The 19,389-nt window shown below is 39.0% G+C and overlaps 3 protein-coding genes across 4 annotated transcripts; 1 reads left to right on the forward strand and 2 right to left on the reverse strand.

The window, feature by feature from the left end:
• Nucleotides 1-1,015: 1,015 nt before the first annotated feature.
• Nucleotides 1,016-5,279, forward strand: anapc15 (anaphase promoting complex subunit 15). Of its 2 annotated transcripts, none has more exons than XM_022685423.2 (5): nt 1,016-1,304; nt 2,636-2,757; nt 2,850-2,909; nt 3,413-3,557; nt 4,417-5,279. In XM_022685423.2, the coding sequence occupies exons 2-5, from the start codon at nt 2,638-2,640 to the stop codon at nt 4,419-4,421; spliced, it is 330 nt and encodes a 109-aa protein (XP_022541144.1). In that variant the 5' UTR covers nt 1,016-1,304; nt 2,636-2,637; the 3' UTR covers nt 4,422-5,279. The 2 variants fall into 2 exon arrangements, with proteins under 2 accessions (XP_022541144.1, XP_007247705.1); XM_007247643.4 differs by having other exon boundaries at nt 1,022-1,304; nt 3,413-3,550.
• A 2,644-nt stretch (nt 5,280-7,923) lies between these two features.
• On the reverse strand, nt 7,924-13,432 carry tomt (transmembrane O-methyltransferase). The gene is made up of 4 exons (XM_007247683.4): nt 13,246-13,432; nt 10,073-10,336; nt 9,403-9,599; nt 7,924-8,423 (listed from the first exon to the last, which is right to left on the reverse strand). The coding sequence occupies exons 2-4, from the start codon at nt 10,332-10,334 to the stop codon at nt 8,103-8,105; spliced, it is 780 nt and encodes a 259-aa protein (XP_007247745.3). The 5' UTR covers nt 10,335-10,336; nt 13,246-13,432; the 3' UTR covers nt 7,924-8,102.
• A 603-nt stretch (nt 13,433-14,035) lies between these two features.
• sfrp2l (secreted frizzled-related protein 2 like) lies at nt 14,036-18,295 on the reverse strand. Its single transcript, XM_015605433.3, has 4 exons — nt 18,134-18,295; nt 16,218-16,913; nt 15,195-15,275; nt 14,036-14,635 (listed from the first exon to the last, which is right to left on the reverse strand). Exons 2-4 carry the CDS (start codon nt 16,759-16,761, stop codon nt 14,322-14,324), a joined length of 939 nt encoding a protein of 312 aa, XP_015460919.3. The 5' UTR covers nt 16,762-16,913; nt 18,134-18,295; the 3' UTR covers nt 14,036-14,321.
• Between the last annotated feature and the right edge of the window lie 1,094 nt (nt 18,296-19,389).

Here is a 19,389-nt window from a genome sequence, read left to right on the forward strand (position 1 = left end):
GAGCACGTGGTATGAATCACCTAAAAACACAATTTTTATATGGCTCTATGTGGAAATTTCAGTTCCACCTTAAAAGGTGGAGCCTTTGCCGTTGTGGCGCATGCACACTTCCTCTTTTTATTACTTTATTTTTTCTTTCTTAAAGGTTTATTGGTCACCTGAATAGTCTTCCACAGGTTTATCAGCTTGTGTTGTTTTTAATTACATTTCATTTGAGCACAAAGTGTGAAGAAGCTAGTAAAATAAAAGTTTATCAAACTTGCAGAATGATATCGTAAAGCAGCACCAAAAAAGTGAACTCTACACTTTCTTTAAATTCCAGTATTATACTGTATTAAACTGCTGCTTGATTATTATGCATTTATGAATTTTTGTGACCCCTGAGGGTTTATTACACATAAATAATACCATGTCAAAATTTAGACTAATGCACAGCACCAGTCACAAGTTTGAACATTACTTAAATTCAGTGGGTTTTCATTACACATATGAAGAAAACACACTATATTGTGCACTATTTCTGTAATAGGGAGCAGTTCCTTACGCAGCTAATGTGTTTGTGAAGAGGTAGAATATACAGTGACTAGCCCTATTTAAGTAATGTTCTAATCCATATAATGGTTAAAAAAAGGAAAATACTTTAAGAAATGAAGGTCTGTCTATCTTTGAAAGTGCAATCGCAAAGACCATCCAAAACATTATGATGAAACTGGCACTCATCAGGGCCACCTCAGGAAGGAAGACCAACTGTTTATTAGTTATTCGGTTAAATTGTTTGATTGACACTTTTAAATATATACTTCATGATTCATGTGTTAAATCATAATATAATAAATTGTATTAATAATATGAATCTTATATGTATTACGACAAGGCCCGCCCTTCTGCGCCGTGATTGGCTGTTCCCGGTTCTTTAAAAACAGCTGGCCAATCCTGACAAACTTCTAGCTTGGACGAACAAATCAAAGCCACCGCTGCGCATGAGGGCGGGGCGAAGTGACACCTGTCTGAATACGGGTGGGGTTAGAAAAGGACGCTGGATTGTGAGTAAATATAGCTAACGCTGGAGTTACTATACACAGATCCCTGATCAGACCCGTTTACTGAAGCCCCGGTGGAGAAGATTAGATAAATATATTTTAAACTGATCCCAGATCAGCAGAACCCCGCCGCGGAGCCACGGGAGGAGGAACCCGTGGCTCGGAACTCGTTTTACGGGGGGAGAGTTTAGCGAGAGCGCGGTGTGGAGCTCAGCTTTGTGGGGTTTTGTGTTTTTCAGCTGTGAGGAGAAGCTCGTCTTGCAGGTAAATACTCTTAATGACCAGGTTTAAACACCGTAATAACGCGTTAAAACGACTCAGGCCAGGGGTGGAGGAGCTCTGACATTAAATACAGCCGCTTATTTACCCTCTGTTTACTTTTAGCTTTAGCTAAACTAGCTAATGTTAATGCTGGGAGGCTCTAATGTCAGTTAAAGCCTCTGTTTTCTTATCTGATCTTATAAGCTATATCATAAGTATTTTATCTGAGTATTTAAGGTTAATGTGTTGTAGTTTAAGTTTAATATATATTTAATCGACACCTTCCTAAAATAATCATCAGAAAACACACAGTTTTCTGATATTGTTGTGGCTCTTTAAATAGCACTAAACTCTAAACCATATTTTCTTTTTTATCTTTTTCATTTACCAGGCGGGTGGTATTATTGATTGTGAGTATCTGCATAGCTAAGTACAAAGAATCATCATCCTCACCTATAGCACAGTTGAACCTGAGAGGCTGCTGCAAAGGCAAAAATGGCCACAATAAAATGGTTTTTAAAAGTTTAGGAAATGTTTATGTAAAAGGAACACAGTTTATAATTTAAAAAATATGGTTTAGGGTTTAGTGCTCCCTTAAAAAACACTTTTATTATGGTAATTTCCGCTTCTGCAGCACCCTCATAGATTCAACTGTGTTTTAGTCGAGGATAATGTGTCAATCAATAATATAGGGCCCCTGGTGACGTCCAACCTTCTGCTCCTCATCACTATCAGAGGCATATAGCTCTGTTCAATCAGCTCTTCCTCCTGCCTCACCCCTAAACCCATACATCACCTAAACTATGCCTACCATTTTTTAGCGTTTTTCAAATTTGAGCTGAGGGGGAGTCAGCTAAAATCACAGGGTTTATTTATATAATCCCAATTTACATATTAAAAATATAGATTTTTAAAGACAGAAAACAGTTAATGTTTTTAGGTAAACTTCGATGTGAAATGAACTTTTGGTGTAGTGAAACAAGAGTAAAAAGAGTTCATTCTATCACTGAATTATGGCACTGGCTGCAATGCAAACCCAAAGTATAATCAACCCACCCCCTTGGTTAACAGTTGGCACAGTGTTCTTTTCATGGAATTCTGCACACATTGTTCTCCAAATGTACTAATTCTGTTTTAGCTTCAGGACTTGTTTCTAAAACACATCTGCTGTTAGTTTGGTCCAAAATGTTCTCTTCTGAGGACTTTTTAGTAAGTGCATTAGACAGTAGCACAGTTCATGGATGGTGTATAGAGAGTGGTGGTGGATTGTTTATTAGGCTGTGAACTACAGCTCCCAATTTCATCATATTTCTTCCCAAATCTCCTGTGTTCAGTCATGTCCACGCTTTTCCCCTCGCTGTTTCCTCGAATGACGGAGTCTCTGTGGTTTAATTTGGATCGTCCGTGTGTGGATGAAACGGAACTTCACCAGCAAGAGCAGCAGCACCAGACCTGGGCAAGCTATTTGTTCCCTAATCATTTTAATTAAAGCTCTGAATTCAGTGAGGCACTTTTAGCAGTCATGTTGATTTTTATTCTGTTCTCCAGTTGCAGAGCATTGCTGAGAAGGACACTAACCTGCTGCCCATTGGGAGACCCATCTTTGAGGTAAACTGACTATAGTTAAGGACATATTAATATTAGGGAAGGGGTAGGGTATACACAGTACCAGACTAATGTTTGGACACATCTTCTTATTTAATGTTTTACTTTATTTCTTTATTTATTGCATTTTGTACATTGCAGATTAATATCAAAGACATGAACTATACTATACATGCTACTATATCTTTTAAACATTCAGTAGTAAAATAAAAAAAATACCACAGTAAATCAGGAAATATTTAGTGCATGTACACTATAAACATAAAAAAATAAATTAGCAAAACAGATACAAAAAAACACTGCATTAAAACTGAATATTGCTATTATCACAGTATGGATTTTTTATCATAATGATCATATTATTAAATACTTTACAATATGGCACACCTATTATTCATAGGCAGGTTCAATTCAGGCAACTATGGTATCACTAAGGGGTTACATATTTAACACAGAAAGTGCATTTCAGTTAATTTCAGTCCATTCTCTTTTGACTTCTTTTGTAGACGTTTGACGAGGAAGAAGAGGAGGATGATGAAGACGAGGAGGACAGTGAGGAGGACTCGGAGGAAGATGAAGATATGCAGGATATGGATGACATGAACATTTATAATGAATTTCCAGATGACGGCGAGATAAATGAGGTAAGAGGTCAGTGCTTACAGTTATTATGGCCCACATGGCAGACTGGGTTAGGGTCTGCCTAATTCAGCACTCATTTAGCTAACACAGATGTGCAAATGCCCACACTGTGTGAAACCAAACCAAACAGAGGGAGAAAACGCTCCAAGTAAACAAACTCATCAACTGATCCGAACCATAGAAACCAACTACAGGTGTGAAAATGCTCTTTTATACTCAGCAAATTAAATTCTAATTCAGAAATCCTTACAATCAAGATGAGATGTTCGCAATGAAGTAAAAAAAAGTTTCCTCTACCTAACTTGACATGCATTTTTTTTTACCACGTTGGGTTTATCTCCCCTCAAATATACTATCTACTAGTATTTTAATTGACACCAATAATATAAATATATTTAATTTCTTGTTATATTTCTTACATTCATTTTTTATTTGCATTTAAATATCCACTATAAAAATTTGCGTCTTAAGAAGAATAAGTGCGATTAATTGCAGTAATCACAAAATATTGTTGTGATAAATCAGATTAATTTTTTTAAACGCTTGACACCGCTAGTTATTTTCCTTATGTAACAAAAATTCTTGTAAAAGTAAAGGTGAAGTCTGTAATTTAGCTATTTCAGATGATCTATTTTGGAGGTCAGGAGGCTGTCCTTCTAAACTCTTGCAGTCTGAGATCAGTGAGAGGTCATCATAATTGTCATCATAAAATTATGCAGGAAAAAAATGTTTTTAAGAATATTATTTATTCTTGCAAATTATGAAAATGCAAAAAATGTGTATTCACATTACATCAGCAACGTTTTTACATGTTCTTAACTAGTGAGTGATTAAGCATAGACTGATTTGAATGCTGTTTCTTGTCCAGGTTGATATGGAGGGAGCAGATCAGGATCAGGACCAGTGGATGATCTGAATACAAATAAACTTCTACCTCCTGATTGCTCGTTAGAGATCTTCACGGCTCTGTGGGAGAAAGAGAAGTTCATCTGCTCGGCCTGGAGTCTGCATGTGCACTGTGTTGGAGAATCTTTTTTTTTTTTTGGTCTGATTGATTGATTTTTTGTATTTAAAGCCTCTGAACGATGTATGATGTGTGTTTATGCATTTGGAGTGGTCTTTAGTCTGTAGTGTGTGGGACTGGCGTAGGCCAAACCTCGAGTCCTGCAGGACTTGAACAGCTCCAGGTGCCTCTTCTAGCCATAACTTGCCTTTTTATGAGAATCCGCAGAGAATGCTTTGCATTGTTCAGGGACGTGTCTCTCGCTCTCACACACACACAATCACACACCAAAGCTCTCATGTGTAGTCTATTGCCTTGTAACTATCAGGTTGTAACTTCTCTCAAGGACAGGCAGCCTCCTAAACTCGCTTTAAAACTTTCAACACTCTCACTCCAGAGTCCCGTCTTTTGAAGGCATTGTTTCTTTGATTGTGTGTCACATGCTAGGCAATAGAGACTACTGAAAAGTGTGTGTGTGTGTGTGTGTGTGTGTGTGTGTGTGTGTGTGTGTGTGTGTGTGTGTGTGTGTGTGTGTGTGTGTGTGTGTGTGTGTGTGTGTGTGTGTGTGTGTGTGTGTGTGTGTGTGTTTAATGGACATAAAGTATTAAAAGCTGCGGAAGCTAACCTGAGTATTACAGGATTCATGGATTCATTTCTTGTACAGTAGTGTATTTTTACTTGTATAAAGAGTCAGAGTGTTTGTAAATAAATAAAAACCTGCGTCAAAACGTTTGTTTTTAAAGTTCTTTCGAACAAGGGTTCCTAAACTTTTGCAATTTGCAGATTTCTTAAAAATGCTTAAAAATTGACAGGCTTGAAATGCCGCATGAACACCACTTATCAAAGGTGAGATTACCAAAAGTACTGCATGATAGACAGTGATATAAATGTTTTTTTGCACTAATATTTATAGAATCTCAGAGCATTTTTTTAAAGACACTATCTTTAAAATCTTTTTTCCCCCAATATAAAAGACAAGTACAACGTCAAATGAGCATTAATCATTTTTTTATGTATTCATTTTTTACAAGCTGTCTGCGACCCACTTTTGGGTTCCGGTCCACCAGTTGAGAATAGCTGCACTAGAACACTAAACTGCTGCTAATGCTGAAAAAATGAAAAACCTATTTGGCCAAAGGCTTCTTAGCAGTTTCACTATAAACCACTGGAGTAGTATCATTGCAGTCTAGAGAATCCAGTGGTTCCTGGCTCTGCTCTGCACATTTGAGTGGTTTCCAGCCCTCAACACAACACAAAGCAGGATAAACAATGAAATGTGTCAGGTCCTCTAGGACCATAACTGCAGACCATTGCCCCACGGTGCACAAAGGTTGGATTGGTTTACAGTCACGTGACAGGTTTGTGTATTTACCTCCAGTGCCCATCAGGAGGTGCAATCGTTCCAAGAGAAGTAAAAAATTAAAGTCAACAAAATGAAGCAGAATTGTGTTTTATACTTTAGATTCTAAGTAGCACATTTATCCTTGAGGACAGATCTGCACACTCTTGGTATTTTAATCTCAGTGTCTTCATGAGGGAGAGTCACCTGGAATAGTTTTCTCAGCATCTTAAAGGAAGGAGTTCCTGGAGGTGCTGAACAATAGTTGCTGCTTTTCCTTCACACTGTGAAGCTCCAGCTCATCCCAATTAAATCACCTCAAATCACCATCTCAGTTCATCAGGTTTAGATCAGGGGATTAATGTGGAGAACTAACACTTTTTTACTGTTTACTACAGAATTCCATATGTGTCCCTTAATCGTTTTGATGTATTTATATTAATCTACAATGTAGAAAATACAATCAATAAAGCAAATATTGCATGAAAAAGTGTGTCCACACTTTAGATTGAAACTGTTTGTAAAATGATTTAAATCTGGGTTAAATCAGAATATTTTAGAGATTTTAAAGGATTTCAAGTCAGCTTTTAAAACTAGACGATGTGTGTGTGTATATGTGTGTGTGTGCAGTTTCAACCTAGATTTGTTACAGGATTGGGTTCATTCTCTTTTTCCCCTCAATATCCGAGCCATCCTTTTCCACTGATCTCAGCCTGATACAGATACCTGGTATCAGGTAGGTGACATCTCTAATAACAGGACATTTATCATTTATCAGAATCCAAACATTAAGAATACTGATTTACAGCTTTTTGTAAAAAGAAATATAACGTTTATAGTCAAACCTCGCATTAATCACAAAGCGCTGAACCCGCCAGGATTTACACTACCTACACACTGACATGCCAAAAGTCATGGGATAGCAGCATGTAAATTGATCATGAAGTGTTTTCTCAGGGGAAAGCTTGGAAATGATCACAAACCTTTTCCCGTTTGAGTATGGCTGCGTCCAGAAACTTTTGCTACTCCTCCTCTCCTACTCCTCCTTTCCTACTCCTCCTCTCCTACCCCGGAAGAAGGTGGAGGAATCGAGGAGAGGAGGAGAAGGAATGGAGGGAAGGAGCTGTAATTGGGGAAATGGGACAGCTGATCCCTTTTAGATAGGATGTTGACTACCGTTGAACTGAGCCAATCACAACGCTCACTTTCAGCACGTTTCAGAACATTACTATCACACACAGCTAAAAATTCAGATATTCCAATAAAATCCTGTTTACTCCCAGCCGCATTTTTGGCCGCATCTCTGACCAGTGACTCTGGCAGCCCTGTCTGACCTCAGCCTTATGAGGGATTCAGTTCCTCATCAGTCCCTAAGTTAAAATAAATAAGTAAATAAATGAATTCATTAAAATTATATATATATATATATATATATATATATATTATAAATAATATATGTTTTTATATGTATAACATGATACACATAGGGTCATAAATATAGTTTTACTGAGCATACGGTTTATCTAAACTATAAATTATATTACTGCTTTACTGGCTGTTTAATTAGATAAGGAACCTAGTTAATTAATATGTTTATGACGTATATTTGGGCGTTGCCTTCCCCATTTTCGCGTGCTCTGTGGGCGTGGATGCAGTGATGTCATTAAAAATCCTTAAAAGTCTTCCGGAGTAGGATACACTGATGTAACCTCCGTTGGAAGCCTACTACAGGTGGATTTTAAGCGGCTTCTTTCGTCTCCTACGGTATTCGGACAGGCGGCAAGATGGCGTCACGAAATCAGTTTCCGGGTCACAGAGGAGAGGAGGAGGATCGGTAGGAAAAAGGAGACACTTTTGGGGTTTCTGGACGCAGCCATTGTGTACCTGTAATATGTGATAGAAAGTCAGTTTGATCATTTTGTGTAATGCTAATTCTATTCTTAATTTAATTAATTACCACATATTTATGAACCAATGTCCATACCATCGCAAATAGTGTTCAATATATTTTATTATATTTTACAGCACTTTATGGACACAGTTATACTTCGATTGATTAGTTTAACTATGTCCTCTTCCTGTTCTGTTCATTTATTTACTTTTGGCCGAGAACAAACAAAAGGTACAACAGTCACAAGAATGAATAAAAAATAACAAGAATTTAAAATGAAACTGATGAAGTCTAGTTGAATTTTTGTGTGGTTCTGGTCCGTCACTTTGCTCCTCTGTATATGAGCTCGGCCATGCCATCCCGGATGCCCCGGATGTACTCGAGGGTGGCGCGGTGCACGCGGTGCTCGTACAGGCCGGAGCGGCGAGCGTGACGCAGGAAGTTAGGAGCTCCGGGGAAGATGACGTTGTCGGCGAGGATGACGGAGCCCTCGCCCAGCAGACCACTGCCCTCCAGCATCTGCAGGTCAGGCAGGTAGCAGCGCTTCCAGTGGTCCATGAAGACGAAGTCCAGCCGCTCCACGCCGTAATCCTCCCGCAGCCTGGGGATCACCTCATCCGACGGCCGCACGATCAGCTCCACCTGCAGAGAACAACAAGAACGATGATACTATCGGTGTATAATCGCTGTGACTATAGATGCATTTCTTCAAAACTGATCGAAACTTTTATTCATTATTTTTTGCAGGTTCTGATTAAATTTTTGAGAAAAAAAAATGTCATGTTTTACACAACAGAATTTACATAAGCATGCTAGCTGATTAGCACAGGGCTGCTAGCATAACTGATCATCAAACAATAGAAATCTTCAAACAACCTAACTTAAATACAGTATGTGAAACACAAAAATGCATTGGTAAAATTGAGATGAAGATGTGGTACATAAAGTTTATTAAATGTAAATGTAGATTTCATGGGTCACACTTTAAGTGGTGAGGTTGTTTAGGTGGCACATTGTTGGTAAGTGGTAAATATGGCTGCTATGGTGTTTTAGGTGGTTAGGTCGTTTAGATGTTGCTAGGTGGTTAAAAATGGTGCTAGGGTATTTCAGGTGATACGGTGTTGTTACGATGTGCATTAGTGGTTGCTATGGTATTTTATGTGTTATGGTGTTGCTATAATGTGCATTCATGGTTGCTATGTGTTTTGGGTGTTATGGTGTTTCTAGGATGTGCTTTTGTGGTTAATATGGTATTTTAGGGGTTATGGTGTTGCTAAAATATGCAGTAGTGGTAGCTATGGTATTTTAAATGTTATGGTGTTGCTACAATGTGCATTAGTGTTTGTTATGGTATTTTAGGTGGTTTGGGTGTTGCTGGGTGTACTAAATGGTGGCTACTGTGGTATTTCAGGTGTTATGGAGTTGCTACATTGTGCAGTAGTGGTTGCTATGGTATTTTAGATGTTATGGTGTTGCTACGATGTGCATTAGTGGTTGCTATGGTATTTTAGGTGTTACGTTACGGTGTTTCTACGATGTGCATTAGTGGTTGGTATGGTATTTTAGCTATATTCTATTCTATACATCTGGACATATTTGAACATTCTGGCATGTCCCTCACCGCGTCATCGTCGAACCCTGAGAGGCGGATGATCTTCTCGGCGACCCGGGCATTCCCCTCGTCCATCTCCACAGAGAAGAGTCGTGCTCCAATAGGGAGTGAGCGGGCGATGCGCACTGCGGTGTAGCCACAGTGAGTCCCCAGCTCCAGCACCGTCAGTGGACAGTGCTCCTTCAGCAGCCTGTCCAGGATCATACCTGAGAACACAAGTGAGACCAGGTGGAATTTGCATTCTGCGCTGTTAATATTTCAATATATTATTTATTTATATTATTGGATCCTATTCTGTTTCTAATCTGGAAACACTTCCACTCTTTAGGATTCCTTCAAAAATATTAATGCCCCCAAAACTAGGAGGAGCCAATACAAGTGAATCCAGACTCCGCCTCTTGTCCAACTGCCGCTGATGCAGCATCACTGATAACCAATGCAACTGGGTCACTGGTTCAATTCCTCAGTCATGCTGCTTTATAATCAGCAGCTGGAGTCTGAACGAGTAGAGTTGACCATGCACTCTCTGTTGTTAAATGCTATTACAACATCCTCTGTTGCTGGGAAATTCAGTAGTAATAGTTATGTATATGGAATATAAGTAAGATAGTACTTCCTAATCTCTGTAAATAAGGAGACACTGATCTGAAGGCCTTGGAGGGTTATTATGTGTTCTTACCTTTCTTAGGTCCTATATGGCTGATGAACTCCACTTTGTTGCACCAGTCATCAAAGCTGTCCAGGACGCTTTCTGGATCACCTGGAGTGGCATGTGTCAGAATGTACTGGTATACCCGCTCCTCCCTGCTGATCCCAGTTACCAAATCCTGCACCCAGCGGACCAACACAGCCCGGTACAGCAGCACAAAGTAGTACCGGTACCGGATGATCAGCGTCAGCAACAGTGGTAGGAAGGCCAGAGCAATGGCTGGAGAGACCATATCTGTGGACCATAAGACCTGAGAGTTAATAAACTTACAATTTACACATTTAACAGTGTTCTGCTCAATCTGAAACTTGGAGATGCCCAAAAGTACATTTAGAGGTGCCCAAAGTGACGCTTGGAGATTCCCAAAAGGATACTTGGAGACGCCCAAAAGGACAATTGGAGATGCCCAAAGTGACACTTGGAGACGCCCAAAAGGACATTTGGAGATGCCCAAAGTGACACTTGGAGACGCCCAAAAGGACATTTGAAGATGCCCAAAGTGACACTTGGAGATGCCCAAAAGCATACTAAAAGATACCCAAAGTGAGATTTGGAGATGCCCAAAAGGATACTTAAAGATGCCCAAAGTGACACTTGGAGATGCCCAAAAGCATACTTAAAGATGCCCAAAGGACACTTGGAGATGCCCAAAAGGACACTTGGAGATGCCCAAAAGAAACTTGGAGATGCTCAAAAGGGCACTTGGAGATGCCCAAAAGGACACTTTGAGATGCCCAAAAGGACACTTGGAGATGCCCAAAAGGACACTTGGAGATGCCCAAAAGACACTTGGAGACATAAAGAGATACCCAAAGGGACACTTGTAGATGCCCAAATGGATAATTGGAGACTCCCAAAAAGACATTTGGAGATGCCCAAAAGGACACTTGGAGATACCCAAAAGGAAACTTAGAGATGACCAAAAGGACACTTGGAGATATCCAGAAGGACACTTGTAGATGCCCAAAAGGACACTTGGAGATGCCCAAAAGGACACTTGGAGATTCCCAAAAGGACATTTGGAGACACCCAAAAGGACATTTGGAGACACCCAAAAGGACATTTGGAAATGCCCAAAGTAACACTTGAAGATGCCCAAAAGCATACTTAAAGATACCCAAAAAGACAGTTGGAGATGCCCAAAGTGACACTTGGAGATGCCCAAAGTGACACTTGGAGATGCCCAAATTGACACTTGGAGACGCCCAAAGGGACACTTGGAGATGCCCAAAGTGACACTTGGAGACACCCAAAGGGACACTTGGAGATACCCAAAGGGACAGTTGGAGATGCCCAAAAAGGACACTTGAGGATAGCCAAAAGGATACTTGGAGATGCCCAAAAGAATACTTGGAGATACCCGAAAGGACACTTGGAGATGCCTGAAAGGACACTTGGAGATGCCCAAAAGGACACTTGGGGATGCCCAAAAGGACACTTGGAGATACCCAAAAGGACATGTGGAGATGCCAAAACTGACACATGGAATGCCCAAACTGACACTTGGGGATACCCAAAAAGGACACTTGGAAATACCCAAAGGACACATGGAGATACCCAAAGGGACACCTGGAGATGCCCAAAGGGACAGTTTGTAAATCCCAAAAGGAGATTTGGGGATATCCAAAAATACACTTGGAGATGTCCTAAAGGACACTTATAGCACTTGTAGCTCCCCAAATGATGACAGTTTTAGATCAACAACGTGTAAATATACATTTTACTGAATAAATAATCTAGATTTCAGTTTAACAAATGTACCAAAAGTATATGGTTAAAGTGTACCAGTACTATTTGTTTCATCACCATGCTTGACTTTAGTCCATGTCTCTCTCCAGAGTGGTGTTGTAAGAACCAGAGTAACCAGAGACAGCGTTACCTAAGACCAGTGGGGACATGCAGTGCAGCCAGGTCAGTCAGGCCCTCTGAGCCCTCACCAGGTGTACAGAATTACTGTATTCTGTATTATTACACAATATAAAGACTGTAATTCCCACTGAGGTGCATTTAACATGTACTTAGATCAGTGAACTAGAATAGTGAACTTTATAAGAACTGTTCTAAGAACAGCCAGCTCCTCTTTATCAAGAAATGAATATACTGACTGTAATTTGCAGAGTTCCAAAAAATGTAAACCCAGGCATGGGAGATTTATCATTAGGCTATATATGTAAAATGGCTTGACCAATAGCCATATTATTTATGGCTTTACACAAGAATCAGGCTTACAAAGTAGGTAAATATAACTTGTTTTTTGGCCATTAACGGATAAACAGGGTCAGCAACAGTACCTGAGTATACTGTGGTACTCATATAATGCTTGATTAGTATCAGTGATCCCAAAGTGTCATTAATCCACTTCCATCAGCCTGGACTGTTCACACACAGCAGACCAGCTCTATGAATTTATGCAAACATCCGTTCACATTTTCTAGTTATTATGTGGTTGTATGTGTTACTGTAGCCTTTCTGTCAGCTCTAACCAGTATGACAATTCTTTACAACATTGATCCGAGAGCAGCAGTTATAGAAATACTCAAACCAATCATAGACTCCAACAATCATACAGCATCTTACATTATATTATTTTTCTATTTCTGATGGTTGTTGTAAATGATACCTGACGTTAGTGGCCTGTATCTGTAACACTGTGCTTCTGGTGTAGCTGATACATCCCCTCGAAATGAGAGCGCAACCCCCATGCACATTTTAATAGTCCAGTTTTCATTTTCATTGATAGTCATTTAAACGTAAACATGTAAAAAAATAAAATTAAAAGTCTATCAATTTAGTAACTGGTGGTATTGAATTCCACGTGGCTTTAACTCCTAAAAGGATTACTACCATCTTCTTCAAAGTAAATTTTCAAATCAACTTCTATCCCCAAATTTCATTGGATGGAGACATATCTTGTTACATTATATTTAAAAAAAAAAAAAAAAACGGAACATTATGAAAATTAAAGGGATTATGTAATAACCAAAAGGTGGTTTGTTGCCTGATGGCAACATCATGCCATAGAAGTTTTTTTTATATATATATATAAGATGCTGTTGCTTTAAACTGCACTGAGATCAGTGAAATAGGCTACACTTACATCTCAACACATCCAACCTGAAGAATCGATCTAAAAAAAACTGTACCTGTGAATGCTGTAGAAGGGAAGCTTTAAAGATCAAGAGGCTGATCGTGAAAAAGACCAGCAGGAGCAGCAGCGAAGGTTCCTTGGTTCCTCAGTTTGTGTGCGAGTTTGTGTGTGTGTGTGTGTGTATGACAGGTGGGGAGGATGACTGGTCAATTGGTAGCCAATCAGCTTCACACTTTAAATTATTGATTGGCAAGGTGTGCTCTTCTTACACTGCATGCTGTCTGAGAGTACACACTGCCGGGAACAGACTCAACACACCCTCACCTTTACCTTTACCTCACCTTTACTCCCCCAAACCCCCTGCTGACACCCCCAACCCGCCTCCCCCGCCCAGCTGCAGTCCCTCACTGCAGTTCCTCCAGCAGCAGCAGCTCTGTGTGGTGTGTGGTGCACACAGTAACAGGTGTGGAGTGAGCGCAGGATTGAGTTACATTTACTCCTTTCTCTCTCTCTCTCTCATTCCATCTGTCTGTCTCTCTTTTTCATTGTCTCTATCTCTCACTTGCTATATTCCTATTGTCTGTTGCTCCTTCTTTCTGTCTCTCCAATATTTCTATACTATACTATATATGTTATACTAATATTTTAATATTAATCTACAAGGTAATAAATAAATGTAATAGTAAGATGTGTTCAAAAGTTTGACTGGATCTGTTTACTCTTTAAAAAAAAATTATTTAAATCTCTCTAGCATCTAATCATCACACTTTTTCCTCTTTTTCTCTCTCTCACATTATAAACCATCTTCTCGAAAAAATAAATAAATAAATAAAAGAATGCCCAGATATACAAAAGCATTTTATTGAATAAAACAAATACATGTCTGTAGCAGGTAAAAAAAATAAAAAAAATAAAATGTGAACATATCTTTAAAAAAAATGAATTAAAAATAATCAATGTATGATTTACACCATATGTCCACATGTTTGTGGACACCCCTTCTAATAAACGTAGCATTTAGCAACTTTAATCTGAACCCACAGCTTATAACAGCCTGGACAATAAAAATCTTCCACTTAGTCAATAAAGGTGGTTTTAGCTGTAGCATTATACAGTTATACAGTTTAATCATTAGCATGATTGTCTGGTCAATTTTCTAATAAACTTTTTCAGCTCTTTCTCACCGCGAGACCACTTCACCAGCCTGGCCAGAACCATACGCCCCTTATACATGTTCCCCAGAGCCAGCATGGACCCCACAGGTTTCCCTTCCAGGGCCTGACAGGAACAGTTTGCAGCTTCTGGCAGCCAGAGGGCGCTCTGCTCCATCGCAGCCTGTTGCTCCTGCTCACTGCCCTCCCACCTCAGGACACGACTCCGCCCCTGAGGCACCACGCGCAGGTCCGACCCCTCCAGAGAAGAGGAGCCAATCTGAAGCTTGAATGCTGAAGAGGGAGGAGCAAAAGACATGCATGACAATAATGTAAGATTGGTAGCACTTTATAATAATGTTCTATTGGTTAAGAAAGCAGGAACAAATGAATAGTACATCATTAACACTGCATTATTGTAGTTCACTATTAACTCAACATTAATTACTGAGACTTTTTACTAATTATGTTTCCTTCATAATAACTAACATCATAACTAATCTACTTTAATATATTTACATTGTACTAAAGTACATTCATTTTCAGTGGGCATATATACACCTGAAACACAGAGCCTAGTGCATCCCAAATCAAAATTAACATTTTAATATAACATTTTAGTCATTATGTTTTTTTTTTATTATTTATTTATTTTGGGGAGGGGGGAAGTGCACTATAGGATTCTGTGGCGTGGCCTAAGCTTTTGTCCGTAATGGCATTTTTTTTCCCCCTCACATTACTTTTTTTTTATACTTTAAGTAGTTTTAAACCAGTATATTTTACTTCTACAAAATTATTTTAAACCCTAGTATGTATACCTTTATACTTCTTTGCAGATACAGAAAACACTTACCAAACTGACTACTGCAGAAGTTCTTCTGGATCTCACTTTCTGCTTCTGAAGCCAGGCTGCATGCATCACACAGTACAGTACCTGAGAACAGGAGAGGAACACTTGATTACCCCAAAAAACTGTAAAGGTGTCGAAGAGTTTTGTTGTATTGTATTGTTGTATCTTACAACAATATTGTTACATAATAACATGATAAAAACATACAATTAATTAAAAACACTATAAAGTATAAATGTGCTTGGTAATGTAACTCTCTCTTTATTCCATGAGTCTCTCTACACTCTACTGTTCTTGATCTAATCTGAAGCTACATGATGTTTGGAGGTGTGTAGTGATTCTGTAGTGACTCTGCAGAAAGTTGGTGAACTCTTTAGAAAGATCCGCTGACCCGTCTCTGTTATTTTACACTGACAGAGCACAGAGTCGCTGTGGCTCCCAGTCTCTTCCACTGTGTTATAATAATATCACTGACAGTTGGCTGTGGAATATTCCTTTTATATATATTTCCTCCTCCGACACATGAAATTATCCACTCCCTCTTTTCAAACTGCTGTTGATGTTGCATTGTCGAGTAGAAGTACAGCGCGGAGGAAAGCGCAGCGACTCGGTTCCGATACATCAGCTTACGGACACCATTTTCTGTCTGTTATTTTCTACCGAGCATCACAGTAGAGTATATACAAATATAATCCTACTTATCCTACTTTTAAGTTTAAGAGTGAAATAATGTAAATGTACAGTTTACCTACATGTTGAGAAAGTAAATGTTTTTATTCTGACAGGTGATTAATGTATTTGAAACCTTTATAATCTAGTAGTTAATTTCAGTTTTGTAGAAACAAAATGGGCAGCAAGGGTGCCACAGGCTTACCATTTGTTTACAGATGTTTTTTTTGGCACACCTCGTTCCAGAAATGTATTTTTTTTATATGAACAGTACCAGTCAAAAGTGTGGACATATTCCCATTCAGTATTTGTCTTTATTTATTTTTTAATAAATAATAAAATGCATTAGTCTCTGACCTTTGTCCGTTTCTGAAGTGACCACATGTCCAGCATCCTCAGCTCCAGGGATGCACAGCTCCTCTTTGTGAGGAAAGCGGCTGCAGTTAAAGGCTTCTGGCCACGGGAACCCAAAGGCGCTCATCACGGGCAGGCAGCCGTCCCGCACAGCCACGCAGAGGCTTCGGCATGGTGGCACCGCCACCGTGAGCTCCACCAAGCATGCGGGTGCGAAGAGGGAACATAGGAACTTCCTGGTGTCGCTGTGGCAGCGCTTGGTCAGCAGTGGTACCCATGCTCCTGCCTGCTGCTGCGCCTCCTTGACGGTGTCGTGACCCAGGAGGTTGGGCAGCCTCATGGACTCGTACCCGATGCCGTGGCACAAGCCCATGGTGCTCGGCAGAGGTTTGCATACCGTGCGTGTGGTGCCAAATTCGGCCGATGTTACAAAGTCAGAAACAACATCCGCTGCAACATCATCAATCCTGACATCATCTTCTGCGTTTGAAACCAGGACTCTAAAAGTTAGCACCAGTGTGAAGAGAGCAAGTGAAGGATTAGCCATCCTGGCCAGCCGGGGCACATTGTGTTGTGGAGTACTCTGTGGAAACTTCTGCTGATCTTGGATCTTGGTCAGCTCGTAAAGTTTATGAGTTTACCACTAGGAACTTGGAATCAAATGGCAGCCAAAGTGGGGAACTCGGGGGAGCTCAAGTTCTTTGAGGAAAAAGAGCAAGAGAAAACACAATTACTGAAGAGTGGAAGAAACCAAGAAATACCAATAAGCTACTTATTAAGTAAATAAAAAAGTGTAAACAACAGATTAATAGCCTAAAGTAGCCTTCTAGTAGTCTAGAAGCCTAAAAAAAGCCTTTACAAAAGTATTTGCAATTTACCATTCTTACACCCTATTGGTTTATATGATCCATCACACCTACACATCACCCACATTCGTATGTTGCCTAGTATGAAGATGATCCGTGCAGAGACTAAAGAGAACTCGAGCCAAACGTCCAACTAAGCTTCTTTAATATACAGTGCTGTGAAAAAGTATCCCCCCCTACAGATTTATTTGTTTTTGCTTTTTTTGTCATAATGATATTTTTCAGATAATCGAACAAACTTTAATATCAGACAAATATAACCTGAGCAAATATAAAAAACATATTTTAAATAATAGTTTTATTTATTAAAAGAAAAGAAAAAAAGAAAATAAAAACTATGTAAACCAATTTAGCCCTGTGTGAAAAAGTGTTTACCCCTAAACCTAATAGTTGGTTGTGCCACCCTTAGCAACAACAACGGCAATCAACCTTTACTGATAACTGGCAAAGAGTCTTTTATATCTCTGTGGATGAACTTTCGCTTCACTCTTATTTACAGAATTGTTTTAATTCAGACACATTGGAGGCTTTTCCAGCATAAACATCCTGTTTAAGATCATCCACAGCATCTCAATCAGACTTTAACTGGGCCACTCCAAAACCTTAATTTAGTTTTTTTTTTTTTTTAAGCCATGCAGAGGTGGACTTGTTTGTGTGCTTTGGATCATTGTCCTGCTGCAGAACCCAAGTATGCCTGAGCCTGAGGTCACAAACAGATGGCTGGACCAATGGATTTGCACTGTAATAAAATATAATTGAATTCATTTTCAATGGACATATAGTGCACTACAGGACCCAGTGGCATGGCCTAAGCTTTTGTTCTTGACACCTTACTTTCCCCTTACATTATTTGTATACTTAAAGTACTTTTGAAACCAGTATTTTTACATTTTTACTTTAGTAATGAATGTCAATACTTTTCACACCTTTGATTGGTTGTATATGCTGTAAACCCATGATAAACCAAGAAACCCCTTAGAATGCCTAAACTTCTTAATACAGAAGGAAAACTTTTCGTAGACGGTTTTTGATAGTGAGAAAGTTAGTACTTACATTTGTGTAAATGTGTAATATTTGTAACTACATTAATCCAGAGCAGCCTAGAAGAGAACACTGAGGTTCTTCCTTTGAGGGAGTATCTCCATTTGGGTCTGGGATCTTCAGCAGTTCCTCCTCATGCTGTTAAGGAGGCATCGCTCTGAGGGTATAAGTATACAAACTGTGGAATGTGTGGAAGTAGTGGGAAATGGGGGAGGGGTGATCACAGGGGCGTTTAAAGGTCTGGAGCGTCCTCAGGGCTCACATTCTAACTGGGTAATGCTGGGTAATGTTATTTAGTTTATAATAAATCACTGAAATTTGTCACAAGAGACAACAAGTAAGTTAACATTTTAATTAGGGCTCTTATCCAATCTTTAAAATAACTTGTTTTTAGGGATGACTTTAAAATAAGATTAAATGAATTTGATTAATATAGTCTAAAGTGTGATTTACACAACTTTTTTCTTAGATGATCCTAAAGGATAGTCCGCAGAACTTACAATACACATTTCCTAGAACTTAAATTAAGCCAACCTAAAACATAGAGTAAATTTTTAATTTGGTTTTTAAGAGACTTAGTTTTTATACAGATTAAAAATCAATTATCTGAACTAAAGATTTCTAGTTGGCAAAACTAATATCGAGTTGTACAAAACTTTTTTTACAAAAATGTATGGCCTCAAAAATCTAGTGTAGTAAGATGCCTTGAAATCTGAGTTTTATCAGCACTTTCATTTTTACAGTTTACCACATGCATCAATACAGACACTCAACATTGCATTATCCTGTGAATTAGGCCTTTAGATCCTATACATGCTTTCCTGGGTGATTTTGTTGTGGGCTATAAATCCCCTATTATTTCTTTTCAATGGCATCAATCAGCGTGTCTTTGTCTTTTATCTCTTTGAAGATTTCAACTATCATATAAAGGAGAAAAGCCATCTGGATTCTACAAGCTGTATTAAAAAAAACAGTAATAACAATAATGGAACCCTTTATGGTGCTATTAGGAACCATCTACAGAACCATTACTGTAATAAAGAATGTTTTTTAGAGGGTTACTCATAATGTTTTGCTTTTTTTTTGGGCAGCAGGACAGGCTGATTTTAAGCTATTTGGAAAACACAAATACCTTCATTTGATACTAAAAACTAAAAAAAATACTAGTTTGATCTGTAATCTCCAGGGTCAGACTTGATGATTTTTTCACTTTTATTGTCAAGCACATTTTCAAGACAGAAAGCTGATTAGTAGTAAATTAGTAAAAA

The sequence above is a fragment of the Astyanax mexicanus genome, chromosome 18, assembly GCF_023375975.1.
Source record: "Astyanax mexicanus isolate ESR-SI-001 chromosome 18, AstMex3_surface, whole genome shotgun sequence".
Lineage (NCBI taxonomy): Eukaryota > Metazoa > Chordata > Actinopteri > Characiformes > Acestrorhamphidae > Astyanax > Astyanax mexicanus.

Bases quoted from the DNA above. Each gene is read 5' to 3' on its own strand.
- anapc15 (XM_007247643.4), top strand. From the start codon at position 2,638: ATGTCCACGCTTTTCCCCTCGCTGTTTCCTCGAATGACGGAGTCTCTG. The intron at 2,910-3,412 runs GTAAACTGACTA...CTTCTTTTGTAG, and splicing joins TTGGGAGACCCATCTTTGAG to ACGTTTGACGAGGAAGAAGA. The intron at 3,551-4,416 runs GTAAGAGGTCAG...TTTCTTGTCCAG, and splicing joins ATGACGGCGAGATAAATGAG to GTTGATATGGAGGGAGCAGA.
- tomt (XM_007247683.4), bottom strand. From the start codon at position 10,334: ATGGTCTCTCCAGCCATTGCTCTGGCCTTCCTACCACTGTTGCTGACG. The intron at 9,600-10,072 runs GTAAGAACACAT...TTGTGTTCTCAG, and splicing joins CCATATAGGACCTAAGAAAG to GTATGATCCTGGACAGGCTG. The intron at 8,424-9,402 runs GTGAGGGACATG...TGTTCTCTGCAG, and splicing joins CAGGGTTCGACGATGACGCG to GTGGAGCTGATCGTGCGGCC.
- sfrp2l (XM_015605433.3), bottom strand. From the start codon at position 16,761: ATGGCTAATCCTTCACTTGCTCTCTTCACACTGGTGCTAACTTTTAGA. The intron at 15,276-16,217 runs GTCAGAGACTAA...TCCTGTTCTCAG, and splicing joins CACTTCAGAAACGGACAAAG to GTACTGTACTGTGTGATGCA. The intron at 14,636-15,194 runs GTAAGTGTTTTC...CTCCCTCTTCAG, and splicing joins CTTCTGCAGTAGTCAGTTTG to CATTCAAGCTTCAGATTGGC.